The 23,874-nt window shown below is 40.4% G+C and overlaps 1 protein-coding gene across 3 annotated transcripts in view; it reads left to right on the top strand.

The window, feature by feature from the left end:
* The first annotated feature begins 243 nt into the window (after nucleotides 1-243).
* The window catches only part of SDAD1 (SDA1 domain containing 1), a 37,916-nt gene continuing 14,285 nt past the window's right edge, over nucleotides 244-23,874 (top strand). The window contains exons 1-12 of one of the 3 annotated variants that reach the window (XM_050790838.1): nucleotides 372-456; nucleotides 2,213-2,361; nucleotides 9,135-9,239; nucleotides 9,704-9,802; nucleotides 13,098-13,208; nucleotides 15,850-15,921; nucleotides 16,001-16,101; nucleotides 17,743-17,800; nucleotides 18,434-18,508; nucleotides 20,094-20,195; nucleotides 21,170-21,239; nucleotides 22,152-22,255. In XM_050790838.1, coding sequence (XP_050646795.1) covers nucleotides 2,356-2,361; nucleotides 9,135-9,239; nucleotides 9,704-9,802; nucleotides 13,098-13,208; nucleotides 15,850-15,921; nucleotides 16,001-16,101; nucleotides 17,743-17,800; nucleotides 18,434-18,508; nucleotides 20,094-20,195; nucleotides 21,170-21,239; nucleotides 22,152-22,255 — 903 coding nt within the window. In that variant the 5' untranslated portion in view covers nucleotides 372-456; nucleotides 2,213-2,355. Of the gene's footprint in view, nucleotides 457-2,212; nucleotides 2,362-9,134; nucleotides 9,240-9,628; nucleotides 9,803-13,097; nucleotides 13,209-15,849; nucleotides 15,922-16,000; nucleotides 16,102-17,742; nucleotides 17,801-18,433; nucleotides 18,509-20,093; nucleotides 20,196-21,169; nucleotides 21,240-22,151; nucleotides 22,256-23,874 lie in introns of those variants that run through there. The other 2 variants (XM_050790837.1, XM_050790839.1) reach the window with 2 other exon arrangements.

The following is a 23,874-nucleotide window of genomic DNA, read 5'->3' as shown; positions in this document are numbered from 1 at the left end:
AATCCTCATTTTTGTGCTTCATATGGGTGTCGGGATGATGACATATGCTAATACACGTGAAAAAATTCACATTTCAGATCCTTTCAGAAACGCTGGGAAGTAGTAGTAGCATATGCCCAACGGCGAGGGGCGGGACACTGGGGGGATAGCTCTCCAATATACCATAGAGCATTTTGGCAACGAGAATAATTTTGACATTCTGAGGCTTCCGTAGCATAATTCGCTTTAGGAACCGCTACGGTGTCCCCTGCCTAGCGTCCCATGTGCTGTTTCCGGTCATACCCGGAAACACGAGTCCAAGCTGTAGCTGGCCGGCCGTCTGAATTTTATTAAAAGTGCTCGCCGCGACGCTAGTCTGCAGCCAAAATGTCCAGCAGAAACAACAACAAGCTGCCCAGCAACCTGCCGCAGTTACAAAATCTGATCAAGCGAGACCCGCCGGCCTACATCGAGGAGGTGGGAGTGCGGCGCAGCAAACGCTAGAGGCCGGATGGTGGATGGTTGAGACGCCAGTGGGGGAAAGCATTAGAGTGGGGCTGGGATCCAGGGTCGCCGCCTATTCTGTTAGGTTCAGGGGTCCCTCCAGAGGAGAGAAGGGGTTGGGGAAGAGACATGCCTTACGGTTCGTTCCCCACCTCTTGAAAATCTGTTGCCCTTTGGATTTTCTACCTGCCCTGTAGACCCTGCTGCCGCTGAAACACCTTTAAAACCTCATTTTGTTTTAAGATATTTTTCTCCGACCGCACGGAGGTGGAGAGAGAGAGATGGGCCGCACCCAACCACCAACTTCCACTCGGGTTTCTCAACCTTTTTTCAGAAATCCCAAACTTGAATTAGTCGGTAACCCTTATTGAATCGTATGTTAGAATGCTTTCGATTGACGTCCGTTTCTGAGAGCCGGCTGTGTACCGTGGACTGTGCCAGGAAAGAGTGGGGGTTTCTCAAGCACAAGGGACAGACTCGGGAGCTTAGTATATGTAGTTAAGCCAGGATTCAAACTTACCGGAAACTGGCATGACTCGAATGTCAGAATTTGCTTCGGAAAAAGATTAGGTTGAAAAATTAGGCCCTCATTGTGATGGGCGTTGTACACTAACCTTATATAAGTTGTGAACATTAGGGGTGTTTGAACCCAGTACCGACAAAATGAAAGTGGTTTTGATGTATTAATCTGGCAGGTGCTTCCTTCGGACACCCATTTATCAGACAGGCATTAAACAGGTATCTCTGCTAGGTATTTACTGCAATTACATGTTTGTGCTTCTACCAGGTTGTGATTTGTTGAATGGCTAACACAATTACTCATTTTTTCATTGCCCTTCTCACTTCCCTCCTCCCCCAAATTTTCACATATAGGTATTTTATGAGTGCTTTTTAACACATGGCAATCTCAGTGGCTTAGGTCACCAGTAGAGAGAGCCTCTCCAAGGATCAAGATAGTGGAAATAAAGAGTAGGAAACAAGTACAAGAAGTTAAGTAACATAGGCAAGACTTTGAGATGCTTAAAGCATTGTATAGCCATTCGCAAAGAAAGTGGTAAGTTGAGAGTCCATATAATTCCGTTAGATAACTCGTCCTCCTGACTCTGTTGTTAACCAGTTGTGTAACCGAAGCGGGTTAATCGCTGAGCCTACATGGGTATTTTAATATGTAAGAAGGGGATAATAACTACCTCTTTAATTCGCTTAAGTATATATCCAAAATCACATATATAATACCTGCTGTGTGTTGTTATTCTAGGTAGGCATTGGGGTACAGTAATGAATAAGACAGGTAAGAAAGCATTCTTCTCTTGGACTTACATTCAAGTGAGGGTAGACTTACTATGGTAGAGACTATGAAGAAAGTAAAACTGGATGGGAATAGGTTAGAACTGGAGGCTGCTGGTTTAGACCCCGTAAACAGGGAAGGTGGCTCTGCAGTGATGATATTGAGCCAGGCAGGTCAAGAGCATTCTAGGTACAGGGAATAGAAAGTGCAGAAGCTACTGGTGGAAAAAAAGCAGAGAAGAAACCAGTGTATCTAAAGTGTAGTCAGCATAGAAGAGAGCAGTGGAAGATCATGTAGGAAATGCAGGCAGGGATCAGATTATCCAGAGCCTTCTAGGCCCCGTTAACGAGTTTAGATTTCACTCTGAGTGCCTTGGGGAGTGATTGAAGAGTTTTAAGCAGGAGATTGACATGATCTGACTTATATTTATATTTTTTAAAGAGTTTACTCTGGAAGTAACATGTGGAATGGCTTGTAGAGGAACAACACTGGAAGCAGGGTAACTAATATAATGGATCTCAGAATAACCAGGCAAGGGATTGTGGTGTCACTGGAATTACGGACAAAGATTGGTGCCGTTCTACATGGAGGTAGGGCTAATAGAGCCTTCTGGTGGAGTGGATATGGGGGAAAAGGAAAAAAGATGGAATGAAGGATCACCCAAGTTTTTTATTTGTGTCTGGGTAGATGGTAGTGCCATTTACTGAAGTTCATTCATTTGACAAATGCTGTTAATTACCTGCTATATGCAAGGCACAATGCTGGGCCCTGGGACTACATAATATTGAGCTGTACCGATAAAAATTATATGCTCATTAAGTGACATTCGAGTAGGGGGTGATAAACAATAACAAATAATATAGTATGTTAAATAATGAAAAGTGCTGTGAAAAAAAGATAATAGGAAAGTACTGATATATGCTGGGGGTGAGATGTTTATTGCAGTTTTAAATTGGATAGTTAGGGAAGGTCTTGAGATGGTAATCTTTGAGTGAATACCTGAAGGACATGAGGGAGAGCTGTGCATATGTGTAGGAAGAATGATCTAGGCAGAAAGAACAGAAGATATAAAGACTCTGGAGCAGGTATGCCTGGTAGGTTTCAGGAACATAAAGGCCAGTGTGGCTCCAAATGGGGAATGAGGAAAGGGGGTGAACTTGGGATTCTACCTCCCAATGAGATGGAAGCCTTTACGGGGTTTTGAGCAGAAGAATACATGAACCACCTTATATGAGAACAAGATCACTCTGACTTGAGGATAGACTGTATGTAGGAGGGCAAAGAGAGAAGCAGAGCCACCGCATAATAAGCTATTGGAATTATCCACAGCAAGAGATGATGCTGGGTTGAGTGGTGCCAGGGTGGTGGTAACAGGAGGTAGTAAGAAGGGTGATTAGATCCTGGATTGGATAGGTAGAGAAAGCCCTGGGGATTCCCAACATTTAGAGGCCAGTGAGTTTCTAAGTAACTGGGAAAAGGGACTGAGAAAGCAGCCAGTGAAGTTAGGAGGAAAACCATGAGGTGTTCTGGAAGCCGAGTATGGATGTTCCCAAGGGAGGGAGAGCCCAAGCATGTCAGATGCTGATGAGTCAAATAAGATGAATACCGAAAGTTGACCACCATTAAATTTAGCAACATGGGACCGGGCACCATGGCTCACACCTGTAGTCTCAGCACTTTGGGAGTCCGAGGTGGGTGAATCACCTGAGGTCAGGAGTTCAAGACCGGCCTGACCAACATGGCAAAACCTCATCTCTACTAAAAATATAAAAATTAGCTGGGTATGGTGGCGGGCACCTGTGATCCCAGCTACTGCAGAGGCTGAGGCAGGAGAATTGCTTGAACCCAGGAGGCGGAGGTTGCAGTGAGCCGAGATCGTGCTGCTGCACCCTAGCCTAGGCAACAAGAGTGAAACTCCATCTCGAAAAAACAAAACAAAAAATTAGTGACATGGATGTCATTGTCTACACTGATATGAGCAGTTTGGGAAGAGGAATGGGTGCAAAAATCTGATTACAGAAGGTTTAAAAGCAATTGGAGTATGATTCTATGTATACGAATAGAATATGTCCAGAATAGGTGCATCTATACGGACAGAAAGTAGATTAGTGGTTGCCAGAGTTGGGGATAAGGGGTATAGGAAATAACTGCTAATGGATTTCTTTTGGTGGTGATGAAAAACTTACGATTGTACAACTTGGCGAATATACTGAAGAACTGAATTGTACACTTTCAAAGGGTAAATTTTATGGTATATGAATTATATCTCAATTTAAAGGATTTTTTTTAAAAGGAGGGCAATTAGCCAACATATATGGATATATGGACAACTCTTTAAAGGACTTTTTCTGAAGAGAGAAATGGAGTAGAAGGTACAGAGTAAAGTGGAATCAAGAAAGGATATTTTTTTTCTAAGACAGAGTCTTGCTCTGTTGCCCAGGCCAGAGTTCAGTGGTGTGATCATGGCTCACTGCAGCTTCAACCTCCTGGGCTCAAGCAATCCTCCCACCTCAGCCTCTTGGGTAGCTGGGACCACAAGTGTGCAACCACCATTCCCAGCTGATTTTTTTTGTAGAGATGAGATCTTGCTATGTTGCCCAGGCTGGTCTCCAAGCTGAAACCATGCAGTCTTTCTGCCTCAGCCTCCGAAAGTGCTGGGATTATAGGCATGAGCCACCATGCCCAACCAAGAAAGGTTTTTTTTCGTTTTGTTTTGTTTGTTTGTTTGTTTTTAAGATGGCAGAAAGAACAGCATATCTATATACTGATGGGGCAGAACCTATTGAGGCAGGAAATGGGAAGTGGGGACTAGTGAAGCAAAGACCTTGATTGAGTGACGTTACAGGGTTTAGAATCTAATGCACAACTGGAGGGGCTAGCCTTAGATGGTGGCCTGATAGCTTTTGTAATAGGAGAGAAGGTAAAGTATATGGGCACAGGAGAAGATAGGTGGTTGAATGGAAATTATTCTCAGATTGCTTATACTCCTGGTGAAATTGGAGATAAGATCATCTGCTGAGAATGAGGACAGGGAAAAAGTGAGGTTTGAGGACAGAATGCAAACTACGAAATGGTTGTCCAGAAAAGTGGGAAAGTGAAGGGACTGGAGAAATGTAATCAGATTGCTGGAGTACATGCAGGGCTTATTTGAGGTTTGTAGTTACAAATTTATGCCTATGGGCCCAGCTAATTGGGAGGCTAGGGCAGTTGGATTGATTAAACCCAGGAGTTTGATGCTGCATTGAGCCATGATAGCACCGCTGCACAGAAACCTGGGCAACAGAGCAAGACCTTGGCTCTAAAAAAAAAAAACTAAAATGAAAAAAATGAAATGACACCAATTAGCCGATTTTCTCCAACCATGTTCAGCTCTGGGAGCGTAGCTGTAGAGAGGGAAAGCACAGGGTGGGCATTTTACCAAATGGGTATAATGACGAGAGAAATGGGCAAGTGAGTTGAAGTATATGCATGAAGGTGATTGTAGTGATTGATCATGGAATTGAAGCTGGATGAGAAGGGAAGTTGGGGCGGGGGTTAGTTAGGTGCAGTGGAAAGGTGGTAGGCTTAGTGGACTATGGATTCTGATGAGATTGAAGGATCGTTGGAGTTTGGAAAATAGGAGATGTGGTTGGAGAGGAATATACCTCTGGTTGAGATTATGGAGTTGTAATATAGTTATTGGTAATGACAACAATTAGGGTGTGACCATGGAAGTGAGTGCTAAGATACAGTAAGTTCAAGATGATTAGAGGAGGAGAAGTCAGGGTAATGAGGGACCAGGGTATTGGAAAGATCCTCCATGTGGATACGAAATCACCAAGTATTGTAACAGGAATTGTGATAGAGAGTGAGAAGACAGTGAGCAAAGAGCTGAAATGTTCAAGGAATGTGAGGATAGCCCTAGTCTTTAGATGACTACAGGGAGGAATAGTGGGTCTTGTGGCATAAGATTCAAAGCTGGGGGTGAGTACAGTTAAGGAGGAGAAAGGATGTTAATCTGGAGGGATATGAGTGCTCTGGAAGTAGCACTGATAAACGAGGATGCCTACTGACTCATCCATGCTGGGAGAAAGAAACGATATAGCAGTGTGTCAGGAGAAAACCACTGTTCCCATAGAGCATCCGAATGACTGGGCTGTTTAAAAGAGATTCAGGTGCCTTGGCCCCACCCCAAGAGTTTCAGGATTCTAGTGGTATGAGGATTAGAGTGAGGGGGATGAGGGATGGCCAGAGAATACTGGGCTCTTGTGGTGACTGATGCACATAACGGGCGTAATGAGATTAGTCCTGATCATCTCAAGGTGGGTAAATAGTGTTAGCTGGGCTATGGGTGGGGTAGGGGAAGAACTGGGGTAAGGATTTTGTCAGGAGCATGAGGAGTTCTGCAGCCCTCTCCTCACTCCTATTCAGTGGAGGTGTGGGGTCAAGAGAGAAGTGGTTCTGTCTGAAGCATGTAGGGGCTTGACTTCTGTTCTTAGCAAAAGCTAGAGGCCTGGCAGTTTTGTTGGGGAAATCAAGTTATATTTTTTGACCATGCTAAGTTTACGATGTCTGTTTAGACACCTAAACAGAGATGTCAGACGGGTGACTGGATATGTGAATTGGGAGTTCACTGGACCAGGTAGGGATGATGAGAAAGAGTGTGTGTGTGTCACATAATTTAAAGACATGGACTATGTATGGGTGGAGAGTAGTTAGCTGTAAGGCATGGAACTGTGGAACTGAGGCCTGGTGAATTCCAACATTTGATTATCACGTGGCTGGTACAACTAAACATAAGTAAATGAGTTGATGTACATGAGGAGCTTAGCACATAACAAATGCTGAATAAGTGGAAGCTATTACTATTTCCATGCGTCTACTGCTATTGGCTGTTAACACATCCTGTCTAGAACTCTAACATAAAGTTTTACTTGATACTTAAAAGGGGAGCCAGGTGCTATGCCTCACACCTGTAATCCCAGCACTTTGGGAGGCTGAGGTGAGAGGATCACTTGAGGCCAGGAGTTTTGAGTCCAGCCTGGGCAACATAAAGAGACCCCATCTCTACAAAAAATAAAAATGAAAAATCAGCCGGGCATGGTGGTGAACGTCTGTGGTCCCAGCTACTTAGGAGGCTGAGGCAAGAGGACCTGTTGAGCCCAGAAGTTTGAGGTGGCAGTGAGCTATGATTGTGCCACTGCACTCCAGCTTGGGTGACAGAGACCTCGTTTTTTTTTTGTTTTTTGTTTTTTTTTAAGGTACCAAAACAGATACATGGATCAATAGAACAGAACAGAGGCTTCAGAAATAACGCCACACATCTATAACCATCTGATCTTTGACAAACCTGACAAAAACAAGCAATGGGGAAAGGATTCCCTATTTAATAAAACATGTTGGGAAAACTGGCTAGCCATTTGCAGAAAGCTGAAAATGAACCCCTTCCTTACACCTTATACAAAAATTAAATCAAGATGGATTAAAGACTTAAATGTTAGACCTAAAACCATAAAAACCCTAGAAGAAAACCTAGGTAGTACCATTCAGGACATAGGCACAGGCAAGACTTCATGACTAAAACACCAAAAGCAATGGCAACAAAAGTCAAAATTGACAAATGGGATCTAATTAAGCTAAAGAGCTTCTGCAAGCAAAAGAAACTATCATCAGAGTGAATAAGCAGCCTATAGAATGGGAGAAAATTTTTGCAATCTGTCCATCTGACAAAGGGCTAATATCCAGAATCTGCAAGGAACTTAAACAAATTTACAAGAAAAAAACAACCCCATCAAAAAGTGGGCGAAGGATCTGAACAGACCCTTCTCAAAAGAAGACATTTATGCGGCCAACAAACACATGAAGAAAAGCTCATCAGCACTGGTCGTTAGAGAAATGCAAATCAAAACCACGATGAGACACCATCTCATGCCAGTTAGAATGACAATCATTAAAACGTCAGGAAACAGCAGATGCTGAAGAGGATGTGGAGAAATAGGAATGCTTTTACACTGTTGGTGAGAGTGTAAATTAGTTTAACCATTGTGGAAGACAGTGTGGCGATTCCTCAAGGATCTAGAACCAGAAATACCATTTGACCCAGCAATCCCATTTGACCCAGCAATCCCATTACTGGGTATATACCCAAAGGATTATAAATCATTCTACTATAAAGACACATGCACATGTATGTTTATTGCGGCACTATTCACAATAACAAAAACTTGGAACCAACCCAAATGCCCATCAGTGATAGACTAGATAAAGAAAATGTGGCACATATACACCATGGAATACTATGCAGCCATAAAAAAGGATGAGTTCATGTCCTTTGCAGGGACGTAGATGAACTTGGAAACCATCATTCTCAGCAAAATATCACAAGGACAGAAAACCAAACACTGCATGCTCTCACTCATAAGTGGGAGTTGAACAGTGAGGATGCATGGGCACAGGGAGGGGAACATCACACATTGGGGCCTGTCAGGGTCGGGCCCTGTGTATGTTAGCATTAGGGATAGCATTAGGAGAAATACCTAATGTAGATGGCAGGTTGATGGGTGCAGCAAACCACCATGGCACATGTATACCTACGTAACAAACCTGCATGTTCTGCACATGTATCCCAGAACTTAAAAGTATAATTTTCAAAAAGGGGTTGGAGGGGATTTTGACTGGAGAGCTTCATGTACTTGAGATGTAATTTATATTTCTGACTGCTGATTTGAGTGCTCTGCATACATGGACATGGTAGTAGGGGTCATTTATTTTTATTTTTATTTTGTGAGACAGGATGTCTCTCTGTTGCCTAGGCTGGAGCGCAGTGGCATGATCATAGCTCACTGCAGTCTCAACCTCCCTGGGCTCAAGTGATTATCCCATTTCAGCCTGTTGAGTAGCTGGGATTACAGATGCACACCACCACACCCTGCTAATTTTTGTATTTTTTGTAGAGACAGGGTCTCCCTGTGTTACCCAGTTTGGTCTCGAACTCCTGGGCTCAAGTGATCCACCCACTTTGGCCTCCCAAAGTGCTGGGATTACAGGTGTGAGCCACTACACCCAGCAGTAGGGACCATTTAGATAGTAATTGGCAGAACAGGGCTACAGTCTGAATTTTGGGATTTATGTTTCTCTGTTCTTACACCGTGCTGCCTAAACTTGTAATGATAATTCTAAGGAAAGGGTCTTTAGATTATCTGTGATGTGCTCAGGTCTTTAAAAAGTGCACTTTGAAGAATGCAGATAAGGCAAAAGGAGTGTTTTTATATACTTTTGTAATATGTTTTTCTCCATGTGATTGTCAACAGTTTCTGCTAAGAATTTCTGCACTGAGAAAGTCATGTAATAGAATGTGACAAACTTAAATTTTATTTTTCTACAGTTTCTACAGCAGTATAATCACTACAAATCCAATGTGGAGATTTTCAAATTGCAACCAAATAAACCCAGCAAAGAACTAGCAGAGCTGGTGATGTTTATGGCACAGGTAAGAATACAATTTCTTAAGTAAAGACCGGTGTTACACACAGTTTGCCAAATATTTTTTTCACTAGTACTCAACCTTATTCCACTGTGGAATGGGAACTTAATTAAAATATGTTTCTAACTTTCCCTTTTTGCAAATTTTATTTTCTCCCTATCATGAGTTAGAGAATGTCACTAAATCTTTTTGCAGAACTAACCAGGACAAAACTTTAAGACTGTTTTTTTTTTCTTCAAATTCTTCATAAAAGCAGGTACTAAATCATGTCATAAATATTACTAAGACTAGAGAAACTATAATAAGTGTTGGAGAAATTAACACGTAGAAGGAAAAGAAGGTTGTTTGAAACCATCTACTTCTATGAAACATAGCCTTTTACTCTCCTTTTGCAGAACATCCTAAATGTGTGCATCTGAATTATAGGAGAGAAAGAGAGAAACTTCAGAAGAGCCTTTGCTTTGTTACAGATTAGTCACTGCTACCCAGAGTATCTAAGTAATTTTCCTCAAGAGGTGAAAGATCTTCTCTCCTGCAATCATACCGTATTGGATCCAGATCTTCGAATGGTAGGACCAGTAGTTGGATGAATAAATTGTGCTGTGTTCATGTGTGCTGCGTTCATATATATTTAAATGAGAACAGCCTCTCTGCTAATTTTCTTTGGAAAATGTAAATTATTATATCGTTTCCTAAAAATCCTTCTATGGTTTCTCATTTATACTTAGAGTAGAACAGAAACTTAATAACCTGGCTCAAAGGTGCCTGCATCATCTGCTTCCTGCCTGTGTTTCTGATCTCCTATTGTTTTCAGCTACACTGTGATCTTTCTATTCTTCTAGCACACTAACCCTGCAGGATGCTCTTTAACCTTTTGAGTAGATGATTTCTTCTAGTCGTTCACATCTCATATGCATGAAGAATCCTAATTACAACTTGTCATTTTTATAATGCTTAAATTAGTAAACTTATCCATTAGACAGTCAGTTTGAGCATTTCATCATTGTCCCTTTAGTGGTTGAGGTTGAGTCCTGGCTGACATTCCCTTTACCAGGCCCGTGTACCCATTTGCCCTACTTATTGTGAATGTCAGCTACTGGTGGCCCTCAGCTGCCCTTTCCCTGAAACATTGACCTCAGCTAAATCGGAGTCCTAGTGCCTGGGAGGTGTCCTCCTACCCCAGTAGCCCACAGCCCATTATCATGTGGTACAGAAGCCCAGTGCATTACCTCAGGGTGGCTCTGACTCCATTGCAGGTTGTGCTCCAGTGCTTTCCTGTGATGGTACTAAAGCTAGTCTCCAGTCAAGGACACATGCTTGTTTTGCTTTGCTTGTCTCTGCACTATCCTCTTTCCTTCATTTCCTTTCTGAGATCATACCCCCAACAAATCACTTGTAATAAATCAGTCTCTGATTCTAGGGAACCCAACCTAAGACATTTCCAAATTTAATATGTCTGCTTTTCAAACCTCTTTACAGCAGATAAGTACACAAATATGATCAGAAAACTTGCTAATATCCTGTAGCAAAACTTGTAGAAATGCCAAGTCTTTAGATTAATCTTTGTTTTCCATTAGATTTTCTCAGGTTTTTTATATTTCTATCATTTTTGTACTACTTTAGGATTTTAGTAATTTGATTAGGCCAAAAAGAAAAAGAATACCATCTCATACAAGCCAAGGTTGCAGGTTCTGGATTGTCAACTGATTGACACTCAAGTGGTACATGGGACCTGGCAGCACAGCCCAAGGGACTCCAAACTTGAACCCCTAGTCTAAAGGCTTTTACCAATGTCATGTTACTCTTGAAGTCCTTGTAGCTCATAGAGATTTGATATTTTGGGTATAGAGACTTAATGGCTTTCCATGTAATTAGGATTTAAGTTTTATTTTCCTGGCAGTACCCCACCAAACTGGTCTGTGGGGATTATTAAATTAATAAATGTGCCAGGTGTACCTGTAGTCCCGGCTTCTCAGGAGGCTGAGGCAGGAGGATTGCTTGAGGTCAGGAGTTTGAGCCTGAGGTGTGATATGAGCGTGCCTGTGAATAGCCACTACACTGCAGCCTAGGCAACATAACGAGACCTTGCCTCTAAATTTTTTTAAAAATGGAAAAAAATGTGTATGTATATTTCTTTATAGTGCTTTATGATGATTAGTAGGTTTTTAAAAACTAATGGATATTTCCTTTGCCTGGAGATAAAGGATTGAGTCTGTATAGTTAGCATTGCTCTTTAGAGGAAGCGTTGAACACACTGGAAGAAGCTCTTTTTAATTGGTTATTGGGATAACCACCAATTCTTATCAAGCACTGTGCTTTCTTTCACCTGCTGTATTTGCTATTTTTCCAAGACTTTTTGAATCATTCCCAAGTTTTTGTTCACTCTGTCCTGCTTACACAGATAGAAACGTGGGGTTTTTTTGGAAGAAATAAAATAGCCATGTGTGGTAATTCTTACCTACTGAAATCAACAAAAATCAAGTTATATGTATTCCTTTGACATTATAACTACCTTTTATGTACTTTAAAACTTTTTTGAGCATTATTATTTTAATTACTTTATGTTCAGATTGTCACCACCTGGCCGGGGGGAGCTTCTTAGTCCTTTTAGCAATTTCCCTGATTTTTAAAATTTATTTTTTTATATATATATTTTTTATTTTTTATTTTTAGATAGGTCTCTCACTTAGCTACCTGGGCTGGTACAATCTTAGCTCACTGCAGCCTCAAGCTTCTGGGCTCGAGCAGTCCTCCCACCTCAGCATCCCAAGTAGCTAGGACCACAAGGTGTGTGCCACCACACTCTCTTTGTAGAGACAAGGTCTCAATACATTGCCCAGGTTGGTCTTGAACTCCTGGCCTCAAGTGATTCTCCCACCTCAGCCTCCCAAAGTGCTGAGATTATGGGTGTGGGCCACCATGTCCAGCCTTGCCCCTGTTTTTGAAAGCATCCTTGAATTCTGGCAGAAATAGTTCCAAATTTATTCTTACCGTTTTTCCTGCCCCAAGACTTGGAATCAACTGTTCTTCAAGGATTGTATTTCATCTAATGAAGGAGAACATTCGAGGCCAAAATTTGGATGATAGGGCTACATGTAAGAATTGGTGTTAAGCAAGAGTGCCACTGCTGCTGGGCACTTCAGCTCATGCCTGTAATCCCAGCTACTTAGGGGGCTGAAGTAGGAGCATCATTTGAGGAGTTTCCAGGAGTTTGAAACCAGCCTAGGCAACATAATGAGACTCTATCTCTTAACAATAGAAAAAATAATAATAATAATAGCTGAGTACTTACAGTCCTGGCTAATCAGGAGGCTGAAGCAGGATCACTTGAGCTCAAGAGTTCAAGACTAGCCTAGGCGATATAGCGAGACCCATCTCAAAAAAAAAAAAGGCGTGGGGGAGAAGTGCAGCAACTGCTGTTGGGCCATTCTTAGTGCTGATGATACGTCAAAAGAATGCCTCATAAGGTCACAAACTCGCATTGATTATTCCAATTTAGTGTATTATGTTGTTATCCCACCTGTCTTCATGGATTCAGGGTTTTGCCATATGGTGACACGACAAAGAGATCTTACTTGACCTCCCTGTGGCCCTCCCTCAGTCACTATTTATCAATTACGTAAACCTGTTTACTTCCTGCATGACACTTATTTTCTTAGATCCCACTTTTTATGTGCTTACTTGACTTGTCTGTCCTCCGTTCTGCTCTATCCCCAGTGTAAGCTCCATGAAGGCAGAGACTGTTCTGAATCCTACAATAGTATCTAGTTAGTAAAAGACATTAAGGTCTTGGGACATATATGCTCTATTTTCTCACCTTGTTAACTTTACCATTGTCTTATGGTATTTTTTTTTCTTCCCGAGACATTTTGCAAAGCTTTGATCTTGCTGAGAAATAAGAATCTCATCAATCCATCAAGCCTGCTAGAACTCTTCTTTGAACTTCTACGTTGCCATGATAAGCTTCTGCGAAAGGTAAAGAGCAAAAAAAAATTTCCCTGAATCTTCCTTGAGGCAACATAAAATTTTGTTGTCCCTTGAATTATCGATGCTTTACATTGTTGGATACAGTTAAGAATTACAATTACTTTAACAGAAAAAAAAAGCAACCATGTGTACATGCAGTATGGTGTTAATAGCCAGTATTTATTGAGTGCATACTTTGTGCCAGACACTGCTCTCAGAGCTTTTGTGTATTTACTCATTTACTCACAAAGCCCTATGAGAGAGGGATCCTCATTATTATTATTCTTACTTTGCAGATGAAAAGGCTGAGGTTAAAGAGAGAGGGAGAGTAACTTGCCCACTCTCACACTGCTTCTTAGTGGTGGGATTGGATATAAGCCCAGGCTCTGGTTCCAGAACCCAAGCCTTTTACTGCTGCACCATACTGGCTGGCCAAATCAGGACATTGGTACTCACAGCTATAACTGGCCCACTCCCCCACACAAAACTTTTTTGTTGTTATTAACATGTTCCCACAAATTTGCATTTGGTTATATAACACTAGAAGCTGAAGATTTATGAAAGAAATTTAAGATGGAAAAACTTGGCTGGACACTGGCTCACATCTGTAATACCAGCATTTTGGGAGGCTGAGGTGGGAGAATCACTTGAGGCCAGGAGTTTGAGACCAGCCTGGGCAACATAGAAAGACCCCTTCTGTATTTAAAGAAAAAAAGGAAAGAAAAACTTAAGTTTACATTAATTAATTTAAAATTTTTTTCAAAGTATTAAGAGACTACCACTGTTTGATTTTAGCAGTCGTACTTCTTGGTCTAATGTAGGGGCCAGGCCTACAGGGTCTGTGGGTTTTTCTCCTCATGTGCGGAGACAAGAGATTGTAGAAATAAAGACACAAGACAAAGAGATAGAAGAAAAGCAGCTGGGCCTGGGGGACCACTACCACCAAGACATAGAGACCGGTAGTGGCCCTCGACGCCAGGCTGTGCTGATGTTTATTGGATACAAGGCAAGGGGGCAGGGTAAGGAGTGTGAGCCATCTCCAATGATAGGTAAGGTCACATGAGTCATATTTCCACTGGACAGGGAGACAGCTTACACCATTACTTCTGCATTTCAAAGACTTTTAGTACTTTCACTAATTCTGCTACTGCTATCTAAAAGGCGGAGCCAGGTGTACAGGGTGGAACATGAAAGTGGATCAGGGGCGTCACGCTAAAGCACAGCATCACAGGGGGTCAGTTAGGCCTCCGGATGACTGCAGGCGGGCCTGACTGATATCAGGCCCTCTACAAGAGGTGGCAGACCAGTCGTCTCTAACTCTCCCGGGGAAAGGGAGACTCCCTTTCCCAGTCTGCTAAGTAATGTGTGCCTTTTCTAGGCACTGACGCTACTGCGAGACCAAGGTCGGCTAGGTAACAGGCATCTTCCCAGACGCTGGTGTTACCGCTAGACCAAGGAGCCCTCTAGTGGCCCTGTCCAGGCATAACAGAAGGCTCACACTTGTCTTCTGGTCACTTCTCACCGTGTCCCTTCAGCTCCTATCTCTGTATGGCCTGGTTTTTCCTAGGTTATAATTGTAGAGCAAAGATTATTATAATACTGGAATAAAGAGTAGTGCTACAAATTAATCATTAACATTATTCATAAGTAATCATATCTATAAGCTATTTTTAGTACAACTGTTCTTATTATATATATTTTCCTCATTATACTGGAACAGCTGGTGCCCTCGGTCTCTTACCTCGGCACCAGGGTGGCTTGCCGCCCACAGTCTAATTTGTGGAATGAAAGTGGTCCATGGGAGCATGGTGTGGGCACCAGTGATATGTGCATTCACAGTATTTTCCTGCATGCAGTTAGGTGCTTGGTAAATTGGAGCATTTTTTTTAATAACACTTTTATTGAGGTATAATTTACGTAAAATTCATCCACTTAAAGTATACAATTCAGTGTTTTTTAGTGTATTGACAGAGTGGTACAACCATCACCACTGTCAATTTTTGAACATTTGTCACCCCCAAAAGAAACTCTATTCCAAGTAACAGTTAATCCTGTTCCTCATCCCCTTTAGCTCTAGGTAATCACCAGTTTACTTTGGGTCACTATAGGTTTGTGTGCTTTGGAAATTTTATATAAGTGGAGTCATACAATATGTGGTCTTTAGTGACTAGATTCTCTCACTTAGCATAATGTTTTCAAGTTTCATTCATATTGAATTTCAAGATTCATTCACATTGTAGCGCATATCAGTACTTTATTCCTTTTCGTTGCCAAATAATATTCCATTGTGTAGATATAACACATTTTGTTTATCCATTCATCAGTTAATGGAAACTTATTTCACTTTTTGGCCACTGAATAAGGCTGCTATGAACGTTTGTATGAACACTGATGTTTTCATTTTCTTGGATATATACCTAGGAGAATTGTGCTGTATTACATGAAACTCCATGTTTAACCTCTTAAGGACAACTTTGCTTTGCTTTGTAGTTGCTTTTTTTGTTTGTTTGCTTGGTTTGGGTTTCTTTTGTGATATAATGAAAAATAGGTAAAATTAAGTCATCCTGTATTTTCATACTGTTCTCCAAATATGGCAAGGTTAAAAATGTTGGTTAGGTTTAATGTATATGTTTTTGTTTCTTTTCCTCAGACTTTATACACACATATTGTGACTGATATCAAGAATATAAACGCAAAACACAAGAACAATAAAGTGAATGTAGTAAGTACTCTTCTGTTTTCCATTTTTGCAGCATTGTACCATCAGTGTATTAAGTCTTCTTTCTCCTCCTTTTCTTCAGGTATTGCAAAATTTCATGTACACCATGTTAAGAGATAGCAATGCAACCGCAGCCAAGATGTCTTTAGATGTAATGATTGAACTCTACAGAAGGAACATCTGGTAGTGTATATATATTTGTCTTATGAGAAGTAGACTCTTTTTCATTTGTAATTAATACAAAGCACATATACAAATACTTTTCTTGAGTTTGAGCTCTTTAATATACCTCTGTCATGGATTGAAGTTGGAAGTAAAAATAGAGGCAATTCAAATGACTAATAACATTGGTTATCATTTCTTGAGCATCTACTGAGGTTGGGCACTTTGACAGGACCTCACTTAGAACAGCTTGAGAACAGAAGATGTGGCTTATGTGGAATTATCCCCATTTTATAGGTAATGACATGGAAGTTCTTAGAGTTAGTAAAAGTTTAGCTGTTAAGAGGCAGAGCTGAAATTCAAACCCAGATCTAACTGACTCCAAAATCTATGCTCTCTCTTCTGCCACTCTGAAGATTTTCAAGTCAGTTCATCCTATTTATATAAAATATCATGCCTTATATACTTCAGTTTGTTGATACAGTGTCCCCAACTCATTTCTTTTGCTTTTCTTATTGACTTATTTTAGTATAAAAGTAATATTCATTACAGCAAAAAATTTGGAGAAATTTAAAAAGTGGTTTTAATCAATTACTGTTAGTATTTATGGTATTTCCACCCAGTCTTTTGTTCAATGTGAATTTTTAAATATGGTTGAAATTTTTCTATATTATAGTTTTTAATCATTTATTTTTTATTTTTTAATTAAATTATTTTATTTATTTATTTATTTATGTATTTTGAGAAACTCTTGCTCTGTCACCAGGCTGGAGTGCAGTGGCATGATCTGGGCTCACTGTAACCTTTGCATCCTGGGTTCAAGCGATTTCCCTGCCTCAGCCTCCTGAGTAGCTGGGGCTACAGGCACGCACCACCACACTTGGCTAATTTTTTTTGTACTTTAGTAGAGACAGGGTTTCACCATGTTGGCCAGGATGGTCTCGATCTCCTGACCTCGTGATCCACCTGCCTTGGCCTCCCAAAGCCCTGGGATTACAGGCGTGAGCCACTGCACCCAGCCTATATATTATAGTTTTTAAATTCTCGATTATTATTGTTTTTTGTTTCTTTTTTTGAGACAAAGTCTTGCTCTGTTGCCCAGGCTGGAGTACAATGGTGTGATCTTGGCTCACTGCAACCTCTGCCTCCTGGGTTGAAGCAGTTCTCTTGCCTCAGCCTCCCAAGTAGCTGGAATTACAGGCACGCACCACCATGCCTGGCTAATTTTTTTGTATTTTTAGTAGAGATGGGGTTTCACTATGTTGATCAGGTTGGACCTGAACTCTTCCTTGGCCTCCAGTGATTCGCCTGCCTTGGCCCTCCAAAGTGCCGGGATTACAGGCACAAGCCACTGTCCCAGACCTTCTCAGTTGTTTTTTTTTTTTTTTCTCTTCACTTGACTAGCTTCCTACATCATTAAAAATTCTTTAAATACTCCATGTTAATGGCTGCAAATTTTGTCATAAGTCTGGGCTAAAATCTAATGAAATGTTTTACTTGTGGTTGACTAATTTAGCAACCCATATCTTTTTGAAATATGACAATTTGGGAATTCTGGTATGTCACAGACATTTGTTATATTGTTCATTTTGTGCCATTTTCTGTGCTATGAAATACAGTAGAATGAAAATTTACTTCAAAGCATTCATTGTCTTCCCCCAGGAATGATGCCAAAACTGTCAATGTTATCACAACTGCATGTTTCTCTAAGGTCACCAAGGTGAGCGCCCGTAGGGCTGTGTGTAAGCTCTGTCTGTGGGTAGTCTGCTTTCTGCACGCAGTTAGAAGAAAGCATCACTCAGCATAAACTGCATGCCTGCACACCAGGCGTGCAGTGATGTGCAGATGTGCAGTTTATGTTAAGTGATGCTTTCTTGGTTCCTATACTGCTTTCCTGGGTCATCTGAACTTTAAGAGTCAATAGAATTATGAGTTTTAAAATTGCTATGTAATAAATGATAGCCTCAGTGGTTTTTTAATGTTTTCCCTTGTGATTCTTGATTTCTATTGGGCTTAGGCACTGCTAAAAGAAATTTAAGGTCAATGTTTGACTTTTGTCTGTTAGAAGGGCTATAATGTCACTTTTCTTATAGGGGATGTAGAAATTCTTGACAGTCTTGAAGGATGACTATATACAGCCTAGCAGTGTTTATCTAGTTTTTTAAATTGACTATTTATTAGAGAAATAACATAAAAACAATTGTAATTAAGAAAAAATGAGCAAAAATCCCACCACTCTTTGAATTTGTTTTTTAGATCTTAGTTCATGCATGTGTATAAAGCATGGTCAAAAGGATTTATTCTTTGTTTTAAGCTGAATCAAGTAGCTGACTTTTTTCTCATTGGTCTTTAGATATTAGTTGCCGCTTTGACATTCTTTCTTGGGAAAGATGAAGAAGAAAAACAGGACAGTGACTCTGAATCTGAGGTTAGTTTAATCATAGCTGCTTCTGAATCTTACCTTTCATTATGGCTCGGAGTGCACATTGTAATGTCTATGACTGCTGAAGTTAGAATGGAACTTAGATGACACCTTTGCCCTTCTATTTAATTCTGCCATGCTATTTTACTCTACTTGGAATTTGTCACTTGTATTCAGTAAGATTGGTTAAATAATTAATAAAACAGATTTATTTGACCTTGATCTTAGTTCTAAAGTTATACCTATATCTCACTATGTAAATTTAGGATGAAAATTGTCACCACCATATTTTTGAGGAAGAAAAAAATCAAGATTCATGATGGCATGAAATATTAAAATAATAATTTCTAAAAAAAAAAATTATTCTTCCCCATTTTAGTATTTTGGTAACCAAAGTACTGGAATATGTGATAACATCTTTTAAACAGTGTATATATTTTTACTGTAAATGGCAACCTAAATAACAAAAAGAGAGAAACTCTCTAAAAGCAAATGATACTTATTTCAGAATAGGGCAGTGGGAATACATATGCTGTAGTAAACTATGTACATATTTGTAAAGGAAGAAAACAGTTTTTGTTTTGTTTTGTTTTGCTTTGTTTTTCGTTTTGGAGCCACGGACCTTCACAGTGAGTATTACAACTCTTAAAGATGGCACGGACCTAAACAGTGAGTGGTAGCAAGGTTTATTGTGAAGAACGAAAGAACAAAGCTTCCACAGCGTGGAAGGGGACCCGAGTGGGTTGCCCGACAACAGTTTTTAAAGGAAAAATGAGGGCTGGGTGCAATGGCTCACACCTGTAATCCCAGCAATTTGGGAGGTTGAGGTGGGCAGATCACTTGAGGTCAGGAGTACAAGACCATCCTGGCCAACATGGTGAAACCTGTCTCTACTAAAAATACAAAAATTTGCCAGACATGGTGGTGTGCACCTGTAATCCCAGCTACTTGGGAGGCTGAGGCAGGAGAATCGCTTTAACCTGGAAGGTGGAGGTTGCAGTGAACTGAGAGCACGCCATTGCACTCCAACCTGGGTGCCAGAATGAGACTTCATCTCAAAAAATAAAAAAAAAATTAGTGCTGCAGTGAAAATCTTTGTATGTACATGTTTGTGCACACATAGGCATATTTTTTCCACTGATTTTTTTTGTTTTGTTTTGGTTTGGTTTTTTTTTTTTTTTTTTTTTTTTTTTTTATGAGACAGGCTGGAGTGCATTGGTATGATCTCAGCTCACTGTAACTTCCCGCTTCCGGGCTCAAGTGATGTTCCTCCCTCAGCCTCCTGAGTAGTTAGGATTACAGGTGTGCGCCACCAAGTCCAGCTAAGTATTTGTGTTTTTAGTAGAGACACAGTTTTGCTATGTTGGCCGGGCTGGTCTCAAACTCCTGGCCTCAAGTGATCCACCCACCTTGGCCTCCCAAAGCGCTGGGATTACAGGCATGAGCCACCGCGCCTAGCCTAAAAGTAGTATTCATTTTTAATAGCTGTGTGCAAAGAGTATAAGAACCAAGAAGGGACTGAAAGGTTTACTCTTTCATTCTATGCAGATTTTCCTTGTTTACAAATTTTACAAAGTAATTTCTTCTTTAGGATGATGGACCAACAGCAAGAGACCTGCTAGTACAATATGCTACAGGGAAGAAAAGTTCCAAAAACAAGAAAAAGTTGGAAAAGGCAATGAAAGTGCTCAAGGTGGGACTTGTATCTGGAAAATGAAATAGGAGTGAAGAATATGTTGTTTTTAGCCAGAGCTTTTAAGAATTTAAAATCAGAGTACCATTTTCAGAAAACTTAGAAATGTGTGATGAATTTTTCAGCACTAATATTTTAGATGAATAAATGTATTCAGCTCTAGCAAAATCGGTGACTTGGATAAATTAGTTTAATTAAATTCACTTTTTACTTATTCTGATCAAGGTGGCTTGTATTATGGTATCTTTTCTAGACACGTTTTGTCAGAAGAGTACATAAATGCAGTACATTCAATATTTTTGTAATGATTATTTTGAAAGTCATTAATTTTGCCCTTATGTGTTTATTAATTTTATTAGTTCGTTTTCACACTGCTATAAAGAACAGCCTGAGGCTGGGTAATTTATCAAGGAAAGAGGTTTCATTGACTCAGTTCTGCATGGTGGGGGAGGCCTCAGGAAACTTACAATCATGGCGAAAGGCAAAGGGGAAGCAAGGCTTGTCTTACATGGTTGCAGGAGAGAGAGAGAGCACTACAGGGGATCTGCCAAATACTTTTAAACCATCAGATCTTGTGAGAACTCACTATCATGAGAATAGCATGGGGAAAACTGCCCCTATGATCCAATAACCTCCCACCAGGTCCCTCCCTCCAGGTCCCTCCCTCGACATGCAGAGATTACAGTTTGAGATGAAATTTGGGTGGGGACACAGAGCCAAACCCATATTATTAATGTTTGCATTTCCTAATTCCTGTAAGTCTCATAGGTGCTAATGGTTGGAACACATTTCCCACATTTAATCTTAAAAGGCAAAAACCAACTTTAATTCTTCTAGTTGAAAATGTTTTTAGAACAAAGTTTTTTTTCTTTTTAAAGAGTCTAATGGACTTATAACAGCCTTATTAGCGCATTAAGTTCTAAGGGCATCATCACTGTAACTCAGACTGAAAATGTATTTCTTCTCCCTTTCAGAAACAAAAAAAGAAGAAAAAACCAGAGGTGTTTAACTTTTCAGCCATTCACTTGATTCATGATCCCCAAGGTATGTAATTATGACTCCCAAGATCCTTGTTGGCCTTTCCTTTGCCTATTTTATTTCCTGCCTTTGGGGTTTTCAGGGAATATAAGATCCCTGGCATTTAACAGTCAATAAATGCTTAGTTGTTACTAGTTGGTTGTAACCTACAAAATCATCTTCTAAAGCAATGATTCCCAGTCTATCACAGAACAAGAAAAATATGGAAAAACAGGTCTTTCTGAGATTCATGTTTTTAACAACACAATTGTAATAGAGTATTGTACTTGACCAAATAAACTGGCAGTCTTTTGTTGGTCCTTTTTTTAAAAAACAAACAAACAAAAAAAAACGCTAGTCTGTGGAAACCAAAAATATGGGAAACCTTGTTCGAGAACACTAGTTCTCAAACTAGGCCACACATTGGTCTCACCTGGCGAATTTATAAAAACTGCTGATGCTTGGGTCCTGTTATCCCCAGAGAATCTAATTTAGTTGGTATGGGGTGTAGCTGGGCATTGGGGCTCTCAGTACTCTAATGTATGGCAAGATTTGCTGACCCCTGCTGTAGATCGGTGTTTCTCAAACTTGCCTGTAGATACGGATCACCTGGGGAGGTGGGGCCTGAGCTTCTGCATTTCCAGCAAGCCTCCCAGGTGGACCAGCAGCTGCTGGTCTGTGGACTACCCCTTTAAGAAGCAAGGCTCTGGAGAACTGTTAAGTGAAGCGAGCACCTGTCAAACAGTCACTCTAAATGTTGATACTAAAAAACTTGGGAATTGTTAAGATTTAACTTTGGGCACCATTATATATATTGATATATTCACCTGTTTGTCAAACTATTCACTGATCTAACTACTGCCTTTTCGTATGCCTGTTACATAAATGTCATATAGACCATGGACTCACAATGTACTTCTTTCATCCTCTCCTTGCCAGATTTTGCAGAAAAACTACTAAAGCAGCTTGAGTGCTGTAAGGAGAGGTTTGAAGTAAAGATGATGCTCATGAACCTCATCTCCAGATTGGTGGGAATTCATGAGGTTTGAATTATATTATGTTTCTCTTGGTGAATATTTGAAGTAGAATTTACCATGGTAAAAGAAAAGCCATTAGGTAGAGCAGTGGCGTAATTTTATCCCTCATACATTTAAACACATAAAATTTACAGAAGAATAACATCTCTGAAAATGACTAATCACTTCATTTTCTTTGCAGTAATGTAGATGTTAATTTGTACATGTATTCCATTTATGGACAGACTACTTTATTCTCTGTTTTTTTTTTTTCTTTTTCTTTTTTTTTTTGAGACAGACTCTCCCTCTGTTGCCCAGGCTGGAGTGCAGTGGCACAATCTCGGCTCACTGCAACATCCACCTCCTGGGTTCAAGTGAGTCTCCTGCCTCAGCCTCCCAAGTAGCTGGGACTACAGGCGCACGCCACCACACCCGGCTAGTTTTTTTGTATTTTTAGTAGAGACAGGGTTTCACCATATTGGCCAGGCTGGTCTCGAACTCCTGACCTTGTGATCTGCCCACCTCGGCCTCCCAAAGTGCTGGGATTACAGGCTTGAGCCACTGCACCCAGCCTGTTCTGCTTTTTTACTTTCTTTTTGTTCACTTTGTTGCACATACACATTTTCTTGAGCCAGTATAATGCACATATTTTAATTGACTTACTACATCTCACTGTTTGTTTAACCCTTCTTGGCTTTCCTGACTCCCAGATCCCTCTAGTACGAAATTGTTGTGTTTGCAAATGTTAGTTGCAAGAGCTCCTTAGTGGTATATATATGGGAACTTTACATATACTGTTAGACTAGATGCCATTGTAGAAAAAGAGATACCCAGAAATTTAAGCCATGAAGAAATGACATTAGATTTTTCCTTATCATTTTGATCTTGTGACTGGTGCTGCTCTGAACATCAATTTAAAAAAAAACAAAAAGAAAAGAAAAACACTTCAAACAATATAGACATATATCGAGTTGAAAATGAAAGTACACGAATGAAAGTAGTTGCGTCCTTTCTCTGAGAAAAACCTGTTAACATTTTACGACTACATTGCTTTTTCTCCATGGCTGTAGTCCCAGTGTAGGATCAGTTCTTGTTACATTTGTGCAGCAATTTCATTCAAACTGAATTTAAGCTCTATAGGAAAGCAAAAGTGATCTGTGATTTAAGCATGGTTCCAGGGAAATGATACCGGAGTTTCACAACTGACTACAATTGAACATCCATGATTATGTTCAACCAAAGTCTTCCCTACAACTTCTCAGTGGCCATCCTACTTTTGCTCTGTGGCTAAAATAGAAAAAATTAGTTTATTCCCACCTAACTGATGAACCTTGAAAAAGACCAGTTTATTTCCAGTTTCTCATCTTGAAGTTAAACATTACCATTTCCTTAATAACCTTGGTCACCTTTGTTTAGATGGACTTCAGAGTGTTAATGTTTTCCCTCTGAATTATGGTGCACAGAGTAACTCCTTCCGTGTGGTTGGACTGGTGGTGTACAAGAATATAACCAGAAGTGAGCTTTGCTGATTAAATTATACTCGGTGCCATTCAGATTTGAATTCCGATCTTGTCTGTTGTTTTGGAGCCTTGGTATCAGTGCTGTTCCTTCCTATAACCCCCTCTCCTTAGAACACCAAAAAGTTA

Source organism: Macaca thibetana, chromosome 5 (assembly GCF_024542745.1).
Source record: "Macaca thibetana thibetana isolate TM-01 chromosome 5, ASM2454274v1, whole genome shotgun sequence".
Lineage (NCBI taxonomy): Eukaryota > Metazoa > Chordata > Mammalia > Primates > Cercopithecidae > Macaca > Macaca thibetana.
The sequence above is the reverse complement of the archived record's forward strand: the minus strand, read 5'-3'. Positions and strand labels throughout refer to the sequence as shown.